This window comes from Spermophilus citellus (assembly GCF_964194105.1).
Source record: "Spermophilus citellus genome assembly, chromosome: 19".
NCBI lineage: Eukaryota > Metazoa > Chordata > Mammalia > Rodentia > Sciuridae > Spermophilus > Spermophilus citellus.
The window spans coordinates 20,954,328-20,972,720 of record NC_138201.1 but is presented as its reverse complement, the minus strand read 5'-3'; the positions used below and the strand labels follow the sequence as shown (position 1 = coordinate 20,972,720).

Here is an 18,393-nt window from a genome sequence, read left to right as displayed (position 1 = left end):
GCTGAATCAGTATTCTAGATGGTCCCTCTTCCAGAATTTATATACTTTCTGGGGGATCTTTTTTTTTTTTTTTCTAGAACAGGGGATTGAACCCAGGGGCACTTAACCACTGAGCCACATCCTAAACCCTTTTTAAAATTTTTTTTGTACTTGTAGATGGACAGAATGATTTTATTTTATTTCTTTATTTTTATGTGGTGCTGAGGATCAAACCCAGTGCCTCATGCATGCTAGGCAAGTGTGCCGCCGTTGACCCTCATCCCCAGCCCCTTTTTCTATTTTATTTAGAGACAGGGTCTCGATAAGTTGCTTAGGGCCTTGCTAAATGGCTGAGGCTGGCCTCCACTTTTGATCCTCCTGCCTCAGCCTCCTGAGCCACTTGGATGACAGACAGGTACCATGGTGCCAGGTTTTTTCCTTCATTTCCCAACATCCCTAGCGTAACAGGTGTTCCCAAGCACACATTCAGGTAGTACAAGGCCTGTACTTAAGTTCCATCAGAGACCTTGTTTGGGGACAGTCATGCTTCATGACCAGTCTGGCTTCAGTAATTACAGTCATCACAGCTGGATACCAGGGAGACAGGAGCTGTCTCCTGCAACAACTCCCAACAGCAAGCGGTCAACACCACTTTGTGTTTCCATTTTTTTCTACTCAAGTCTTTTAAAAGTTACTAGAAGTTTTGTTTATTTAAAATAAATAAAAAGTTTTTATTTATTTATTTAAAATTGATTTAAATGAATTTTATTTATTTAAAAATACCATTTTCTTTAGCTGGTTTAAAAACGTTAATATTTCAACCATATATATGGCCGGGAGTGGTGGCACACAGCTGTAATTCCCAACAGCTCCGGAGGCTGAGGCAGGAGGATCGCAAATTGGAGGCCAGCCTCAGCTTTAGGGAGGCCCTGAGCAACTCAGGGAGACCCTGTCTCTAAATAAAATATAAAAAGGGGCTGGGAACGGGCTCAGGGGTTGAGCACCCCTGAGTTCAATCCCTGGTACAAAAAAAAAAAAAAAGAATCCATATTCATGTCCCCTGACAATTTTGTCTTCTTGGTGTGGGGTGAGGCTCGCTGCAGGACTTCGTACCGAGCCTCCTGTGCTATACTGATTCACTGCAGTGTCTGTAATCACCTTTACCTTGAGCTATTACAAAGATTAATCAGATTAAGGAGGAGAGGTCTATAAATCTATAAAGCTTCATCAGCTTCTTGGCCTACAACTATCTAAATACAAAATCCCATTTTATCATGGGGAGCTCTGGTTTGGAGCTCAATGCATAAAACTGCCAGGCATTTATGAAACCTTTTCATTCTGAATTTTTAAAAGCATTTTGCCTTCAGATGGTTGTGGTTTAAAGGAAAAAAATTGAAAATATTATTGATCCTTGAAATCACCCATATATTCCCTCCTTGTTAATCGTTACCTTTTATGGACTCTGTAAATTTATCACCCTGATTTGATACATGCTTTGCAATGACTAAGCACTAAGGATTGAAACCCAGGTTTAATGCCTGACTCAAACCTTGAGTTTTATTTTTTATTTTATTTTATTTTATTTTTTGTACTGGGGAATTCAACCCAGGAATGCTTTACCACTGGGCCATATCCCTGGTCCTTTCAATTTTTTTTTATTTTTGAGAGGGTCTAGATCAATTACCTAGGCTGGCCTCCAATTTGCAATCCTCCTGCCTCAGCCTCCTCCTGAGTGGCTGGGATTACCATGCACCACTGTGCCAGTAATCAAATCCTTAAAGCTTTCCAACAATCATCCTTCTGAAAAAAATTTTTTTTTTTTGGTACTGAGGGGATTGAACTCGTGGGCACTCGATCCCTGAGCCCCGTCCCCAGCCCTATTTTTGCATTTTATTTAGAGACAGGGTCTCCCTGAGTTGCTTAGGGCCTCAAAAAGTTGCTGAGGCTGGCCTCCACCTGGCGATCCTCCTGCCTCAGCCTCCCAAGATCCTGGGATTATAGGCGTGGGCCACCACCCCTGGCCATCCTTTTGGAATTTAAAGAATCCACTGAGACCAAATCTGCAGAGCCACAACAAGGACTGTACTTCCTCATTTTCTTTTAATAGATTTGTGCACTCAACTTCAAAGAAAAAAAGATAATCATGAAAGGGCTGGGGATGTGGCTCAAGCGGTAGCGCGCTCGCCTGGCATGCGTGTGGCCCGGGTTCGATCCTCAGCACCACATACAAACAAAGATGTTGTGTCCGCCGAGAACTAAAAAATAAATATTAAAATTCTCTCTCTCCCTCTCTCTTTAAAAAAAAATTTAAAAAAAGATAATCATGAAAGAAATAAAGACTCCAAGTTGGGTGTGGTGGGACACACCTGTAGTCTCTGCAGCTCAGGAGGCTGAGGCAGGAGGATCAAGTACTCAAAAGCAGCCTCACAACTTAGTGAGGACCTAAGCAACTCAGTGAGACCCTGTCTCTAAATCAAATAAAAAATGGCTGGGGATGAGGTTCAGTGGTTAAGCAGCCCTGGGTTCAATCCCTGATATCAAAAAAAGAAAAAAAAAGTAAAAATCTCAAAATCAAAAATAGGGGCTGAGGTTGAGGCTCAGTGGCAGAGTGCTTGCCTAGCATGTATGAGGCACTGGGTTCGATTCTCAGCACCACATAGAAATAATTTGAACAAAATAAAGGTCCATCAACGTCTAAAAAAAATAGGGAACACCAGCCAAAACTTGGTACGGGCCCTATTTTGTGCGATGAAACCCAGGGTCTAAAATGAATATTTTCAATTAGATGAAAACCTTTCAGATTTTTTTCCTTGAGGATCTTGGACAATACATCCTTTTTTTTTTTTTTTTTTTTTTTAGAAAATTCCAAATGCAAGGCTATTCCTAGGGGTGCACAGTAGTGCACACCTGCAATCCCAATGACTTGGGAGGCTGAGGGAGGAGGATTGCAAGTTGGGAGGCCAGCCTCTGCCACTGAGAACCTGTTTCCAAAAAAAAAGTTCTGGGGATGGGGCTTATTGACAAAGCCTTTTTGGGTCCAATCTCCAGTACCAAAATAAAAACAAAACAAAACAAAACAAAAAAATAAAAAGTAAAGGCTATTCTTGAATGTGATAGCCCAAGTCAAGTGGTCTCTCTGGCCTCTCTTATAAATCCTAGGGGACATCACAAGCACTGTTGTCATAAACATAGCCCTGTTCTTGTCCTCTGCATCCTCCCTTGGGAGGGAACACCAGGTCTTTTAGGCTCTGCCCAGGATCACTCACAAAAACCCCAACAATGTCAGCGGGGGTGGGGGGGTGGGGTGACAGTGACACAGGCCTGTAATACCACCTGCTGGGAAACCAGGCAGGAGGATCTCAAGTTCCAAGGGGGCTTTGGAAATTTAGAGACCTTTGTCTCAAAAGAAAGAAAAAAGAACAAAAAGAGAAAGCCAGGCGCAGGCCTGTCAACCCAGCCATTTGGGAGGCTGAGGCAGGAGGATGACAGTCGGAGGCCAGCCTCAGTAAGTTGAGCCTGACCCTCAGCAACTCAGTGAGACCCTGTCTTTCAATAAAATACAAAAACAGGGCTGGGGGCGTGGCTCAGGGGTTAAGTACCCCCTAGGTCTGATGTCTCTGGTCAAAAAAATAAATAAATAAAAAATAAATAAAAAAAAATAATTTTTCCCAGAGGCCCCTGCGGCCCTAGAGCTGCAGCCACAGGAGGAGCCCGAGCAGGGGGCGGGGAGGCCTCTTCCTCGGTTCCACGCGAAGGAAGAGTCACCGCCCTCGGAACGCGGTCCTCCACACACTCCCTGGGTGACACTGCCCAGGGCGGGGTCGGCCGACTTCTCCAGGGGCCAGGGCGGGCCTCGGGGAACGAATGGAGGAAAGTCCGGGGAGGAGATCAGGGTGGGGATCCGGGCGGGAAAAGGCCGCGCGCGGAGCACGCCGGGAAAAGCCGCGGCCGCGCGCCGAGGCCAGAAGTCCGAGCCGCGTCGCGCCGCGCTCGTGCCAGGGGCGTCCTTCCCTGCCCCGCCCCCTGCCCCCCCCACCCACCGCGGGCGTTCCTGATTGGCCGGCCGCGCCGTGCGCGCTGATTGGCCGCGTGGGCGAGGCGGAGGCGAGCCGTGCGCAGCGGCGTGTGTGGGGCCGTGTGCAGACCCGCGTGTGGCGCAGGCAAGGACCCTGAAAATAAACAGCCGCTGCCTGGCGAGCCGCCTTCTCCGGGCCTGCGTCCCGAGTCTCCGCTCCCCGCGGGCCCGCTCCGACGCCGAGAGGTGAGGGCTGAAGGGGGCGGCTGGGGTCCGGGGGTGGGGGAAAGGGGGAGGGCCGCCACGGCGGGTGGGTCCCGCGGCCGAGGCGGACACGGACGAGGGGGAGGCGGGAGAGGAGGCGGCGATGGCGGCCGCACTGGGGCCTGCGCCGCGGCTGCTGCGTCAGGCGGGAAGCTCGGCGGCGGCCGCTCGGGGCTCGGGGACCCGGCCAGACTGGGCTCGGGCGACCCTGAGTGTCCTTCGTGGGGTTCCCGGGGACCAGGCCGCGGTCCTCGGGCCGGGGGGGGACCTCTCTCGGCGCCCAGGCCGCACCCCAGGCCTCAGGGGGCCCGGGCCGGGAGGGTGCCCTTGGCGCGGAGGCCCGGGAAGCGGGGGGCCCAGGGTCGATTTGGCGGGAACTTTCTGGAAAGAGGCCGTGGGGTGGGGACAGGCCCGGGAGCGGGGGTGGGGGTCGGGCGACCATGTGCGGCGGCGGCCTGCGGGTCGGGGACACGGGGGGGGGTGGGGACACTCCGCTCGGGTCCGGGGCTCTGCGAGGTGTGCTCTGCCTGTCCCCCCCTTCCCCGTTCGGGCCATGCTGCTGACATTGCACGGTGGCCACTGTCGCCGAGTCACCCGCACTTTTGACCAAGTCCAGGGACCCCGGGACCAGGAAGGAAGGAGAAAAAAATCTTATTTTTTTTTTTTTGGGAGGGGGGCGTCCAGCGTCCACGATCTGGGCAGCCAGCAGCGGCCCTGTCCGTGGCTTCTTGGATTAAAGGGGCGCAGGTTACAGACGGGGACCTGGGGCTTGAGCAGCCCGGCTCCATCTAGATCTTTCCATAGCGAGGGGACCCGCATCGAGAGCGGCCTCTGGGTTGGGGTTGGGGTTTTATGGTGGGTGAGGTTGGCTGCTGGTTGCCACATGCTAAGCACATGGTCTCGGCCACAGGGCACTTGGCGTGCATCTGTCTGGTCCTGGCGGGGTGGGGGGGTCTCCCCAAAGCAAACCCCTGGCTCGGGGACCGTCTGTGACTTCACGTGGCGCGCGTCATTCTGGAGGCAGCCAAGGGAGGCTCAGAGGCTCGGAGTCTGTGGCTTTTTTTTTTTTTGAAAGCATAGGGGGGATTCCTGTGTGTCCCCATCATGTGCCCAGATTCCATTTTACAAATGAGATCCCCCCCCTCCCCTTCCCTGGCGTCTGACCCAGTTTTGGAAACGTAACCCCGTGGATGTTGGCATCGAAGTTAATCTTTGGGTTTAAATGAGCAACTTTGTAACTCGTTTGCTGAAGAAGTATAAATTGAGTGTAAAGCTTAGGGTTTAAAAAAAAATGGACGAAGTGTCGTCCTTCTCTCCTGTTTCTTTTTTTTTTTATTTTAATGAGTTTGACCTTTATTTTTAATTTTTTTTCAAGTTGTCAATGGACATTTATTTTTTTTCTGTGCGGTGCTGAGAATCGAACCCAGTGCCTCCTCACACATGCAAGGCGAGCTCAGTGCCACTGAGCCACAACCCCAGTCCCCTGGTTTTTTTTCTAAATAATTACTATTTTTTTAAATGTTTATTTTTTAGCTATGGGTGGATACAATGTCTTTATTTTACTTTATGTAGTGCTGAGGATCAAACCCAGTGCCTCACGCATGCTAGGCGAGTGATCTCCCTCTGAGCCACAACCCCAGCCTTCATTATTTTTTAAAAATATTGATTTTTTTTTTTAGTTTTAGGTGGACACTATCTGCATTTTATTTTTACATGGTGCTAAGGATTGAACCCAGTGACTCATGCATGGTAGGCAAGTGCTCTACAAATGAACCCCAACCCCCAGCCTCTTTTCCTTTATTTTTTTTTTTTAACATTGAAAAGATCCATTTGATTAAAGCTTATCAAACCAGTGTCATGTCCTAGATACACATAGTTTTCAAGTTGTTGAGCCTGATTCTTGTCTACAAGGAACTCTTTGTGTGTTGGAATATAAAAGGAATAATTTATTAGATTCCCAGGGGCTAAATTAAGGACTTAAAATTTTTTCTTTTTCCAAATTGCAACTCTTGGCAACAGTTTCCCCAACACAAGCTAACAGTATATATCTGTGTACTTCCGTAAACATTTCCTATCAGAAAACTATGGGTTTTCAACCCAAAAGCCACGTTTTCTTTTCCTATTGATTATCAGAGAGGTAATTTATTCCAAACAGATGTTGCAAGTCTCTCAAATATTTTGAACCAAACCAGGAGAAGATTTAGGGGGCATTTCTTGAGGCAGGCAATTGAACATCTGGAACAGGCAAAGTGATTTATAGGTATTACTTAAAGGTATTATACCTGAATCATAGATGAATTTGGTAATATGATTTATGCTTGTGGATTATTTTTAGCTTCTAAAACATGTGGCAGGTCTGTGGGAAAGTACCACATTGGTGCTTGTAAGCACTAGAGTCGAAGTTGCACTAATTGGAATGATTGGTCTGTTGGCTAAACAGCTGACCACAGAGAGATCTTTCTTTTTTCTTTCTTTTTTCTCTTTCCCTGCAGGAGGGAGAGTTTAAAACAAACAAACTGTTGGCTCCTCTGCTCTTCCTTAGCCTCCTGACAGTAAGTGGAGAGCCGGAGGATAGCCATGCACCCTGGCCTGCTATGTGGACCAGTGTGTCACTTAGTAGACGCCCAGTCTGGCAGGGGCAGGTGGTGCTGCAGCCAGGGAGTGCTGTCAGGAGATCCCAGAAGCTGTATGCAGTGCTCTCTGGTTTTGTTAAAAAAAAAAAAACAACAAAAAACAAAAAACAAAACTGCTGGGATAATAAAATAACAGCTTGTGGCCACCATCAGAATTCAGGTTGCAAGTTGAAGGACATTGTTAATCAGGAACCCTTACAGTGTAACTGGGACCACCTGAGTGACTCTGTAACGACCCAAGGTGAAGGTATCAACTAGTGAGTCAGGTGGCCTGTGTTGGTGTGGCCAGGGATACTCCCCAAGTTCTGCCTCACAGGAGGTTAAGAGGAAAAATGACTTCAAAATTCAGGAAAGCTATGTGAATATGTTGAGAATGGGACTACATAGTTTTTAAACTCATCTGTCTAGTTTCACTTTGGTTTACCTAAAGAGAAGCAGTGAATACTTAATAGCATTGAAGTTCAAATCAACTTTTTAAAAAGTTACTTGCCATATTTGCTCATGTGGTATATTTGAAGTAGGGAGAGATTGGTGCTCCTATATTAGCTTTTTTGGTACCCTTTATCACGTAACAAAAGCCTCTGCAAACCATTTACAGCCAGACTGTTAAAATCCTGGTTTTGGTATTTTCTTTTCTTTCTTTCTTTTTTCTTTATCTTCTTTTTTTTTTTTTTTTTTTTTTTTTTGATCCTGGGGATTGAACCCAGAGCACTTATCTACTAAGCCACATCCCCAAACCTTGTTAGGGACAGGGTCTCTGAATTGCTGAGGCTGGCTTTGAACTTGCCATCTTCCTGCCTCAGCCTCCTGAGTTGCTGGGATTACAGGTATGGGCCACCACGCCCACCTCTGGTTCTGGTATTTTCTTAGCTGTATAAGGTTTTGGATAAGTCACTTGGTCTCAGATCTTGCTTCCTTATTAAAAAGGAGCAAGAATGTATAACTTGCAGATTGTGGTATTATAAATTATATATATATATATATTTAAATATCTTTATTTTGTTTATTTTTGTATGTGGTGCTTAGGATCGAATCCAGTGCCTCACATGTGCAAGGCAAGTGCTCTGCCACTGAGCTACAGCCTCAGCCCCAAATAATATATTTTTTAATGCTTGATTCATAGTTCACGTTCAGCTCTTAATTCATACTTTCACAGGTAATCAGGGCAGAGAGAAATAAATGTAATGAACCATGGTTCGGCAGTAAATGCAGGAACCAGGGTAACAAAAATTGCTCCTGATTATGTGCCAAGTTCTCTGTTATTTTGACTGGAAAGCAGGTAATGCCGAATGTGTCTTGCTTCCTTCTATTGTATCGGCAGTTTATTTTTATTACAACAGCAAAGTGTTTGTTGCACCGTGTTGAGACACCCAACTGACTTACTGGGGCATAATGATCAGTAAGAACATTCAGGGCAAAGCTCCACTGTTGTCTAAATGCATTTAAGTCAACAATACAGAGACAGGGATCACCCTTTATTTATTTATTTTATATATATATAGATATATATTTAGTTGTTGATGGGTCTTTATTTGTATGTGGTGCTGAGAATCGAACCCAGTGTGTCACACATGCTAAGCAGGCGCACTACCACTGAGCCGCCACCCTAGCCTCTATTTTATTTATATTTATGTGGTGCTGAGGATTGAACCCAGGGCCTTGCACGTGCGCATGTGCTGGAGGAGCACTCTACCCCTGAGCCACATCCACAGCCCCTCTTGACTGTTCTTATTATCATCACATTACTGATATTGCTGAAGGTGAGTTAGTGTAACTGTGCATGCTTTTTTCCAGGATTTAATCCTTAAAGCCTACATAATTTGTAAAATAGCCAGACCTGGGGTTGTGGCTCAGTGGTAGAGTGCTTTCCTAGCATGGGAGAGGCCCTGGGTTCGATCCTCAGCACCACATAAAAATAAATAATAAAGATATTGTGTCCAACTACAACTAAAAATAAGTATGTATATTTAAATAGCTAGACCTTAGTTTGGCATAAGTGGCCTCTCTCAATGGATTTTCAGTCTTTTCTAAGCATATCTTGACTCTATTGGCTGTGTTTTCTCCTTCCTGGCGTGTCCTGTGTTCCCACCACCTCTCTAAGTGGGATTCTGGGCATGAAATTTTGATATATAAATATTGGGGCCGAGGATTAGATAGATATTTGACTTATGGTGGTTGGACATCACCCAGTTTTCTTTTACCCTTTATTCCCTTCCATTCAGGAAGTAGATTCTAAGATGGGAAGTTTGAGGGCAAGTGGACTTACCTCCTGCAGGAGCCCGCCATGTAGGCCGCGAACTAAGTCCTGATGAATGTGTGACCAGTGTCAACTCATGGAGGGAAAGTGAAAACGAAAGGCTGACAGTGTTCCCAGAGGACACAGCTGTACAGGTGTTTACACAGAACCTTCCAGAAATTAGCACAAGGTTCCCCAGAACAGTTCTCGCCACAAATCAGTTTGATCATTCCCCTCTTATAAATAGAGGGACGACAGCCATGTGTTTTTGAGTAATTCAGGTGGGTTAGGGGTTAAGCCAGGCTCATTTTTACCAAAATCTTTTTACTCTGTCAGGATATATCAGTGCAGAAGTGATTGGTTTTTTTTGTTTTTTTGTTTTAAAGCAAAAGAGAAAAGGGCTGGAGATGTAGCTCAGGGGTAGAGTGGTTGCCTAACAAGTGTGACACTCTGGGTTCAACCCCCACTTGGCCACTGAGTCACATCCCAGTCCTGTTTTGTATTTCATCTAGAAACCGGTCTGAGTTGCTTAGCACCTCACTTTTGCTGAGGTTGGCTTTGAACTCACAATCCTGCCTCAACCTCCCAAACTGCTGGGATTACAGGTATGCACACACAGCTTACTCTGCCTTTTTTTTTTAATGTTAAACTAATATATATATATATATATATATATATATATATTTATGTTAAGCTAGTATATATGTTTTGTGGCAGTGCATATAATCAAAGTTGGGAGTTTCAAAGTCAGTGTAGTCAATTTGTAATGAGCACATATTTGAAAATACATTGCTACTTTAAATCAGTTGGTGCGGTCATTCTTGTGGATGAGAGCAAGAATTTAGGTGCTTTTGTTAGTGCTTGATTAGATTGGATAGGGTCCCTCCAAGGTACAATTAGCTTGATTTATCAAATGACTATCAGACCTTCCCATCCCTCCAAATAATTAAAAAACTGAGTTATACACTACTAGAAGCATAACTATGGATAGTTGTGCTGATTCAAAGATGAATGACTTGGTCTCTGCCCTCAAGAATGTGATGGGGTCATCCAGTGGTGCCATCAGACAAATATTAACAAAGTGTCTTTGAGTCTTAATGGGAAGGAGAGTTCCCAGTGGGGAGATGTGTTCAGACTCTTTTATAGAGTTGGCATGTCGGTTGCCCCCTAAAGGTTGGGAAAGGATCTGACAGGTGGAGCAGGGAGGGGTAGGGGAGCAGTGTGGGGAAATCCAGCCAGGAGCAGTTGTAGGCAGAACCATGGAGACATAATTCTCAGCCATGTCTTATCTTTGTTTTCCTAAGGAATAATGTGAAATTTTTACCTTTTTTTGGTACCAGGAATTGAACCCAGGGGTGCTTAACCACTGAGCCAGTCACCAGCCCTGTTTTCTATTTTATTTAGAGACAGGGTCTCACTGAGTTGCCTAAGTTAGTGAGGCTGGCCTTGAGCTTGTGATCCTCCTGCCTCAGCCTCCCAAGTCGCTGAGATTGGCTTCTGAATACATTTTAATGAAATGTATTTGTATATTAAGAGGAGTATTAGGCTGTGGGGAACTGCTTTCTAGGATAAATTAGTGTGCCTCTGAATGTGGCAGTCATATGTTTACTTGCCCAAGAGAAAGGTCTTATCAGGAGGGACCAGTTACTCGGTGTAAGTGCAGACCAGCTGGTTCACTGTTGGTGATCAGTTTGGCCAGAGAGAAGGCACTTTGCTTGCACATTTAAGCCTGCTGGAGACACCTTTAAAAAAGCATGCCATACTGATGATGGGTCTGGGCTATTAATTGAGTTGATATTTCCCTTTTTAAGACTTTAAGTGGGATTTTGTATTCTTTACTTTTGGGGGGGCTTAATTTACTATAAGAAATATTATGAGACAAGATTTGTTGATGGCCAAACATCTGAAATGTCCATTGTTGTGTACAGTTCTGCCTTTGCCACTGAGATGTATGTCAGAACAGTTTATTTTGTTAATTTATTTTGGGGGGTTCTGAGGAGTGAATCCAGGGATTGATTAACTAACTGAGCCACATCGCCAGGTCCTTTTTTTGTATTTTATTGAAAGACAGGGTAACCCCCCCCCCCCCAGTTACTTAGGACCTCAGCCACCACGGCCTGCTTATTTTTTATTTTGTTAATTTAGTGGAGAAATACTCCTTTCCTTAAATGTAATTTAACTGAAATATGTTCCATATTTTAACCTTTTCAGTTGGGAATTAAGATGAAGCCGGCCTGGTGGTGCACACCTGAAATCCCAGTGACTTTAAGTGGGATTTTGTATTGTTTACTTTTTTTTTTTGCCTTAATGTACTGTAGGAAATTATGAGGCGGGGATCCCAAGTTTGAGGCCAGCCTCAGCAACTTGGCAAGACCCTGTCTCAAAAAATAAAAAGGGCTGGGCTGGAATGTAGCTCAGTGATTAAAAGTCCCTCTTGGCTCAATCCCCCCAGTACTGCAAAAAAAAAAAAGAAAGAAAAAGAAAAGATGAAGTAGAGGAGCTTAATGTTAAAGTATTTCCTATCCCCTCCCCCCACCTCTGTAAACTTTGGATCCAGGTCCAATGGGTAGAGATTTAAAAAAAAAGATAAAATGGAAAAACAGTTTGGGAAAGATCTTCCCATTGGTTAATGAGTTCTTGAGTAGCTAAATTTTTTTTAAGATTGGTTATTTCTATGCTGAAATTAAACCTGGCATATTAATTGCTGACTATCCCACGGATAAGGGAATCTTCTGACCATTAGATCATTTTCCCTTGATACTTTCCAATTATGAAATGGACAGATTTTTAAAAATGATTTTGAAGGTGAGATTGTCAGGGACTGTCCTTCATTATATCTCTAGAAGTTCATGTTGAAGCTTAGTGCACTTGGTGCATTCCCCAAATTCCAGCTAAATGGGAGCCAGAAGGATTGCAAATTTGAGGCCAGTTCTGGGCAACTGAGCAAGATCCTATAGAGAAATAAGAACTGGGATGTAGCTGTACTCAATGGCTATGGCAAGGAGAGGCCAGACACAGTGGCATATGGCTGTAATCCCAGGGACTCAGAAAAGAGACAGGAGGGCTGTGGTTGTGGCTCAGTGGCAGAGCGCTTGCCTCACATGTGTGAGGTGCTGGGTTCGATCCTCAGAACCACATAAAAATAAATAAACCAATAAAATAAAGGCATTGTGTCTGTCTACAACTACTAAAAATATTTTTTAAAAATCGGCTAAAAATATTTAAAAGAAAGCACATAGGATCACAAGTATGAGGCCAACCTGGGCAACTTAGGGACACGCTGTCTTAGAATAAGTCAGATTTTTTTCCTTTGCTAGAAGTTAAGCATCTTGTTTCTATATTAAATAATCAAATATTTAGGACTTGCCATTTGGCCTGACTTACAGTATAACTGTAGGTATTTAAATGAAAAGAACTCATTGAAAGTAATAGTTAAAGTGTTCGTAAGCTGATTTTGAGTGTAAACTAGAAAAGATGCAGAATAAAGGAAATGGGGGGGGGTGTCGTAGATGGATGCAGATAAATAAATATTTATTTATGTGGTGCTGAGGATCAAACCCAGTGCCTCATGCATGAGAGGTAAGTGTTCAACTACTGAGCCACAGCCCCAGTCTCTAGATTGATCATTTTTAAATCTCTTTTCCTGGGTGACTTCTTCTGACATGAAATGTGCATTATACATTTGAAACCACAAGTATCCCATGGAGCCAACAAGACTTTTTTGGCGACGTGGTCATAGCAAGTAGCAGTAGTTGGTAGAGAGATTCTTTTGGAAACTTCTTAACAATCAGATGCAGAGTATTGGCATAAATAAGTGTTGGGCTCTTGGTTATTGACAATGGAAATGCTTTTAAAACTAAACTTTAGGGGGAGGGGTTTTATGTTGCTCAGTGGTAAAGGGCTTGCTTCATATGTGAGGCCCTTGGTTTGATCCTCAGCACCACATAAACATAAATAAGTAAAACTAAAGATTGTGTCCAACTATAACTAAAAAAGAAAACTAAAAACAACTATAGCTTAATATTTAGTCACTTTTTTTTTTTTTTTTTTAAACCGGGGTCTCACTAAATTGCCCAGGTTGGCCTCAAACTTGGGATCCTCCTGTTTCACCCTCCTTACTCACTGGGATTACAAGAACTCTCCACCATGCCTGACCTGGTCCCTAGATTTCTCTACAAGTTAATGAACTGGTTACAGGGTAGAGTGGGGTAGGTCTTGCCAGATTCCTAACCAGCTTTTGGGATTTTGGTGCTGTGGACTGGTAATTCTGCTGTGCAATCTTACTCAAAGGAAAACTTTCTTTTCTAGATGACGGTACCTTCCTGTAGCTTTGAAGAAGGTATTTTAAAAACTGTACCATTGCTCTGCGGGGAATGAAGGCTAAAATACTTAGCCATGGAAGCAAGGAAATAGGAAGTTAGATTTTCATTTCATTCTATTCCATTCCATTGTATTCTATTCTGGGATAGCCTGGGATTATTTTTAGATGGTTACATAAGAAGCACAAAGTCCCTTCATTTCAGTGGGTGTTTTGTTTTTATTTCAAAGTGTCACCCAGTGAGAGAGTCTAGTTTGAGATAAATTCCAGGTAGCTTTGTCTTTTTTTTTTCTTTTTTTTTTTAAAGAGAGAGAGAGAGAATTTTTTAATATTTATTTTTTAGTTCTCGGCGGACACAACATCTTTGTTGGTATGTGGTGCTGAGGATCGAACCCGGGCCGCACGCATGCCAGGCGAGCGCGCTACCGCTTGAGCCACATCCCCAGCCCAGCTTTGTCTTTTTTTTTTTAAGTTGTAGATGGACATGATATCTTCATTTTTATTTTATTGATTTATTTTTTATCTGGTGCTGAGAATCGAACCCAGGACCTCACACATACAAGGCAAGTGCTCTACCACTGAGCCACAACCCCAGCCTGGTAGCCTTGTCTTAAAAGTCAAGTTACAGAAACTTGGGCAGAGGGAAGAACAGAAGAGGCCAAGTAACAAATGTTCCTAGTCCTGTGGGCAGCATTTTAGCATTTGGTGTACCACCTTGTTTTCCCAATATTTTCAATATATTTGTGCCCTGTAGACATAGAAATAGTTAGTCTTTGAAAATGTTGATGGAGACTGGCTCCGTCATGGGGCAGCTGCTGTCATGCAGCCAGTTTTATTAGGGGCTAAGATTATCCAGTGAGATCACTTTTTTCAACTGACCTCTGACCTTCAAAATCCTGCTGCAGCTGTTAGAGTTATTCCAATCTTTGTCCTCAGCCAGTGACTTCCAGTTGACCAAGCTAAAGCCTAACTGCCTTACAATCATGAAAGGGTATCTGTGGACTGGGATAAGAAGGCAGTATTGTGTCTGGTACTGAATATTCATTGACACTGACCCTGTGGATTTCATCAACAAATGTGTTCACCTACATCCTGGTGCACACATACTTTGAACAGTCTTCAAGATCAGAAATTGTGAAGGGTGCGATTGGGGAAACTGAGGCAGGAGCATCCCAAGTTCACTGTCAGCCTCAGCAATTTAACAAGACCCTGTCTCAAAAACAAGGGAAGTCGGCCACAGTCGCCCACGCCTGTCATCCCAGGGGCTCTGGAGGCTGAGGCAGGAGGATTGCAAGTCGGAGGCCAGCCTCAGCCATTTAGCAAGACTCTAAGCAGCTCAGCAAGACCATGACCACGCAGACGAGCAGAAGTGCTATAAAACTAAGGAGTCTGGGGGTGTGGCTCAGTCGTGGTCACGCACCCTTGGGTTAGTGTGTGCTTGGGTGGTGGGTATTACGTAAAGCACACATTTTACAATTTTTTACTTTTAGGTCGTTTACAGTTGATATGCAAGTATATAGATGTGACTCTTTCATTCCAACGTAAAGTGACTTTGAGTCATGTCCTTTTCCATGTTTTGAAGATCTACCTGCAGCCATGAGCAGCAACGAGTGTTTCAAGTGTGGACGATCTGGCCACTGGGCCCGGGAGTGCCCCACCGGGGGAGGCCGCGGTCGTGGAATGAGAAGCCGCGGCAGAGGTGGTTTTACCTCGGATAGAGGTATTTTTGTCGAATAAAAAGTGTTGAAGTGCTTGAAGTATTCCTTAGTATCAAGACTGGTCTAACCGGCCGACTTCTTCTTGTTTTCTTCTGCTCAAAATAGGTTTCCAGTTTGTTTCCTCATCTCTTCCAGACATCTGTTACCGCTGCGGTGAGTCTGGTCATCTGGCCAAGGACTGTGACCTTCAGGAGGATGGTAAGTGTCCCGCAGCGCCTCCCACGCCCTGCCCTGCCCTGGCCGCGATGAGGGGGCGGGGCCTGGCAGGGTCCCGCCCTCCACGCCTGGCGCCATGAACTTGAGGTTCACAGCCGCGGTCTGCTTCTTTCCCCTCCTGCTGAAGCCTGCTATAACTGCGGCAGAGGTGGCCACATCGCCAAGGACTGCAAGGAGCCCAAGAGGGAGCGGGAGCAGTGCTGCTATAACTGTGGCAAACCAGGCCACCTGGCTCGCGACTGTGACCACGCGGACGAGCAGAAGTGCTATTCTTGTGGCGAGTTCGGACACATTCAGAAAGATTGCACCAAAGTGAAGTGCTATAGGTAAGTTGGGGTGGCCTTGGAGGGGCTCTGAGTCTCCAGAGGTGGCCTGAGTTTACGTGGAAGGACCTCGCCGCTCTGTCCCTCCAGTGGGAGCTAGCTGGCTGCGGCCTCATGCAAAACCCCCCTGGCCCACCCCCCACCCCCCTTCCTGTCTGGGAGTGAACCCAGGACTCTAGGTGGCCGTCCCTATTTATTTTTCCTTTTGCCACAAGGGTCCCGCTAAGTTGCCCAGGGTGGTCTGGAACTTAGGATCCTCCTCCTTTAGGCTCCCCAATAGCTAGGATTACAGGTGTGTTACTGCCCAGCAGAGCTGATGCCTTTAAGGACTTTTTGTTTTGGTTGGTTGGTTGGTTCTTGAGACAATGTCTGGCTAAATTGCTGAGGCCAGTCTAGAACTTGTGATCCTCTTGTCTCCACCTCTTCAGTAGCTGTGATTACAGGCATGCACAACTGCACTTAGCTCTTAGGACACTTTTTTTTTTTTCTTTTGTACCTGGGATTGAACTCAGGGGCACTTGACCACTGAGTCGCATCCCCAGCCCTATTTTGTATTTTATTTAGAGATAGGGTCTCCCTCAGTTGCTTAGGGCCTCACTAAGTGGCTGAGGCTGGCCTCCAAATTGCGATCCTCCTGCCTCAGCCTCTTGAGCTGCTGGGATGACAGGCATGCGCCCCTGCACCCAAATTTTCTAAGATAATTTCTTGTTTCTGCCCTTACTTTATTAATGTAAATATTTATAGCCTTGAAGTGTTCCTTGGCTTGTTAATGGCTTTTTATTCTGCTAGGTAGATAGTTTGACTTGTTCAGAGCATCACTGGGAAAACGTAAATCTTTTTTTTTTTTTTTCCTTAGGTGTGGTGAGACTGGTCATGTAGCCATCAACTGCAGCAAGACAAGTGAAGTTAACTGTTACCGCTGTGGCGAGTCAGGGCATCTTGCACGGGAATGCACAATTGAGGCCACAGCCTAATTATTTTCCTTTGTCGCCCCTCCTTTTTCTGATTGATGGTTGTATTATTTTCTCTGAATCCTCTTCACTGGCCAAAGGTTGGCAGATAGAGGCTACTCCCAGGCCAGTGAGCTTTACTTGCCGTGTAAAAGGAGGAAAGGGGTGGAAAAAAAAAAAAACCGAATTTCTGCATTTAACTACAAAAAAAAAGTTTATGTTTAGTTTGGTAGAGGTGTTATGTATAATGCTTTGTTAAAGAACCCCCTTTCCGCGCCACTGGTGAATAGGGATTGATGAATGGGAAGAGTGGAGTCGGACCAGTAAGCCCGCTCTGGGCTTCTTGGATAAGTTCCCATGTAGGAGGTAAACCAATTCTGGAAGTGTCTTGGAACTTCCATGAGTAACTTTAATTTTAGCATAATGATGGCCGTGGATTGCCTGACCTCAGTAGCTATTAAATAACATCAAGTAACATCTGTATCAGGCCCTCACGCAACATACAGTTAAGTGGGAGTAAACAAAATAAGTCGAAAGTGTGTGTCGATGGCTAAGCGAGAGCACCCGGGATAAAAAGCCTAAAAACAAGAAACAGCTTCTCCGCAGCAGCTCCTGCTGCTGGACCTACAGATGGTGACGGCAAAGGTTTAGAACACATTGTTTTTGTTTTCAAAGACGAAATCTCAAAAAAACCAGAGTCAACATCGATGCTCGAGAGTTAGCATAATTTGGAGTTATTCAGGAATTGCAGAGAAATGCATTTTCACAGAAATCAAGATGTTATTTTTGTATACTATATCACTTAGACAACTGTGTTTCATTTGCTGTAATCAGTTTTTAAAAGTCAGATGGAAAAAGCAACTGAAGTCCTAGAAAAAAAATAGAAAAATGTAATTTTAAACTATTCCAATAAAGGTGGAGGAGGAAGGGGAATTTGACTAAAGTTCTTTTTGTTTCCAATTTTCATTCATGTATATAGTGTGAAATGCCATATTAAAGAGGGGAATGTGGAGGACTGAAAGCCGGCAGTTTGGACTTTTTCTTTGGGTACGAAACTAGTCATGACTGTGGTGAGCACATTCTGAGGACACTCCTGGAGTGGATCTTCAGGGTCGGCTGTCGGCAGAGCTGTAGGAAATCGAATTCTCTTCTTTTGGGGGGTGAGTGGGGAGGGCGTAACCAGGGATTGAACCCAGAGGCCCTCCACACTGAAGCACATCCACGGCCCTTTTTATATTTTTTGAGATGGCATTGCTGAGGCTGGCCTCCAACTTGCAGTCCTCCTGCCTTGGCCTCCAGAGCTGCTGGGATGACAGGCGTGAGCCACCACACGGGGCTAGGAAATTGAATGCTCTTTATAACCCATTCATCACCACAGCCCTTTCGGCCTCATGGCTCAGATCCTAAGTCCGTTAAATATCTTGATAGTCTTGATTTTTCTACCAGGAGTAGCAAACATTGTGAATGAACCCCCCCTTTTATCCTGTCCTCCCTTTTTGAACGCAGGGGCTCTACCACTGAACTGTTTGATTTTTGAAACAGTCTCTTTCTAAACTGCCACGACTGACCCTGAACTTGTGATCTGCCCACCCCAACCTCAGTAGCTGACCTGTTCCAAACAAACCACCACGTTTCCCTTCAGAAGATCAGTTTTTGCCTTGATCCTGATGATGGAAGAGTTGCAACATGAACGTGTGTTTGACAGGGAAACCCAACTCAACAGACATCCATGTGCGATTCG

The 18,393-nt window shown here is 45.0% G+C and overlaps 1 protein-coding gene across 4 annotated transcripts; it reads left to right on the top strand.

The window, feature by feature from the left end:
• The first annotated feature begins 4,081 nt into the window (after window positions 1-4,081).
• Window positions 4,082-17,673, top strand: CNBP (CCHC-type zinc finger nucleic acid binding protein). 4 transcript variants are annotated; one of them, XM_081276131.1, is made up of 5 exons: window positions 4,082-4,240; window positions 15,028-15,144; window positions 15,269-15,361; window positions 15,507-15,705; window positions 16,559-17,673. In XM_081276131.1, exons 2-5 carry the CDS (start codon window positions 15,042-15,044, stop codon window positions 16,674-16,676), a joined length of 513 nt encoding a protein of 170 aa, XP_081132257.1. In that variant the 5' UTR covers window positions 4,082-4,240; window positions 15,028-15,041; the 3' UTR covers window positions 16,677-17,673. The 4 variants fall into 4 exon arrangements, with proteins under 4 accessions (XP_081132257.1, XP_081132256.1, XP_081132255.1 ...); XM_081276130.1 differs by having other exon boundaries at window positions 15,504-15,705; XM_081276129.1 differs by having other exon boundaries at window positions 15,028-15,165.
• The last annotated feature ends 720 nt before the right edge of the window (window positions 17,674-18,393 follow it).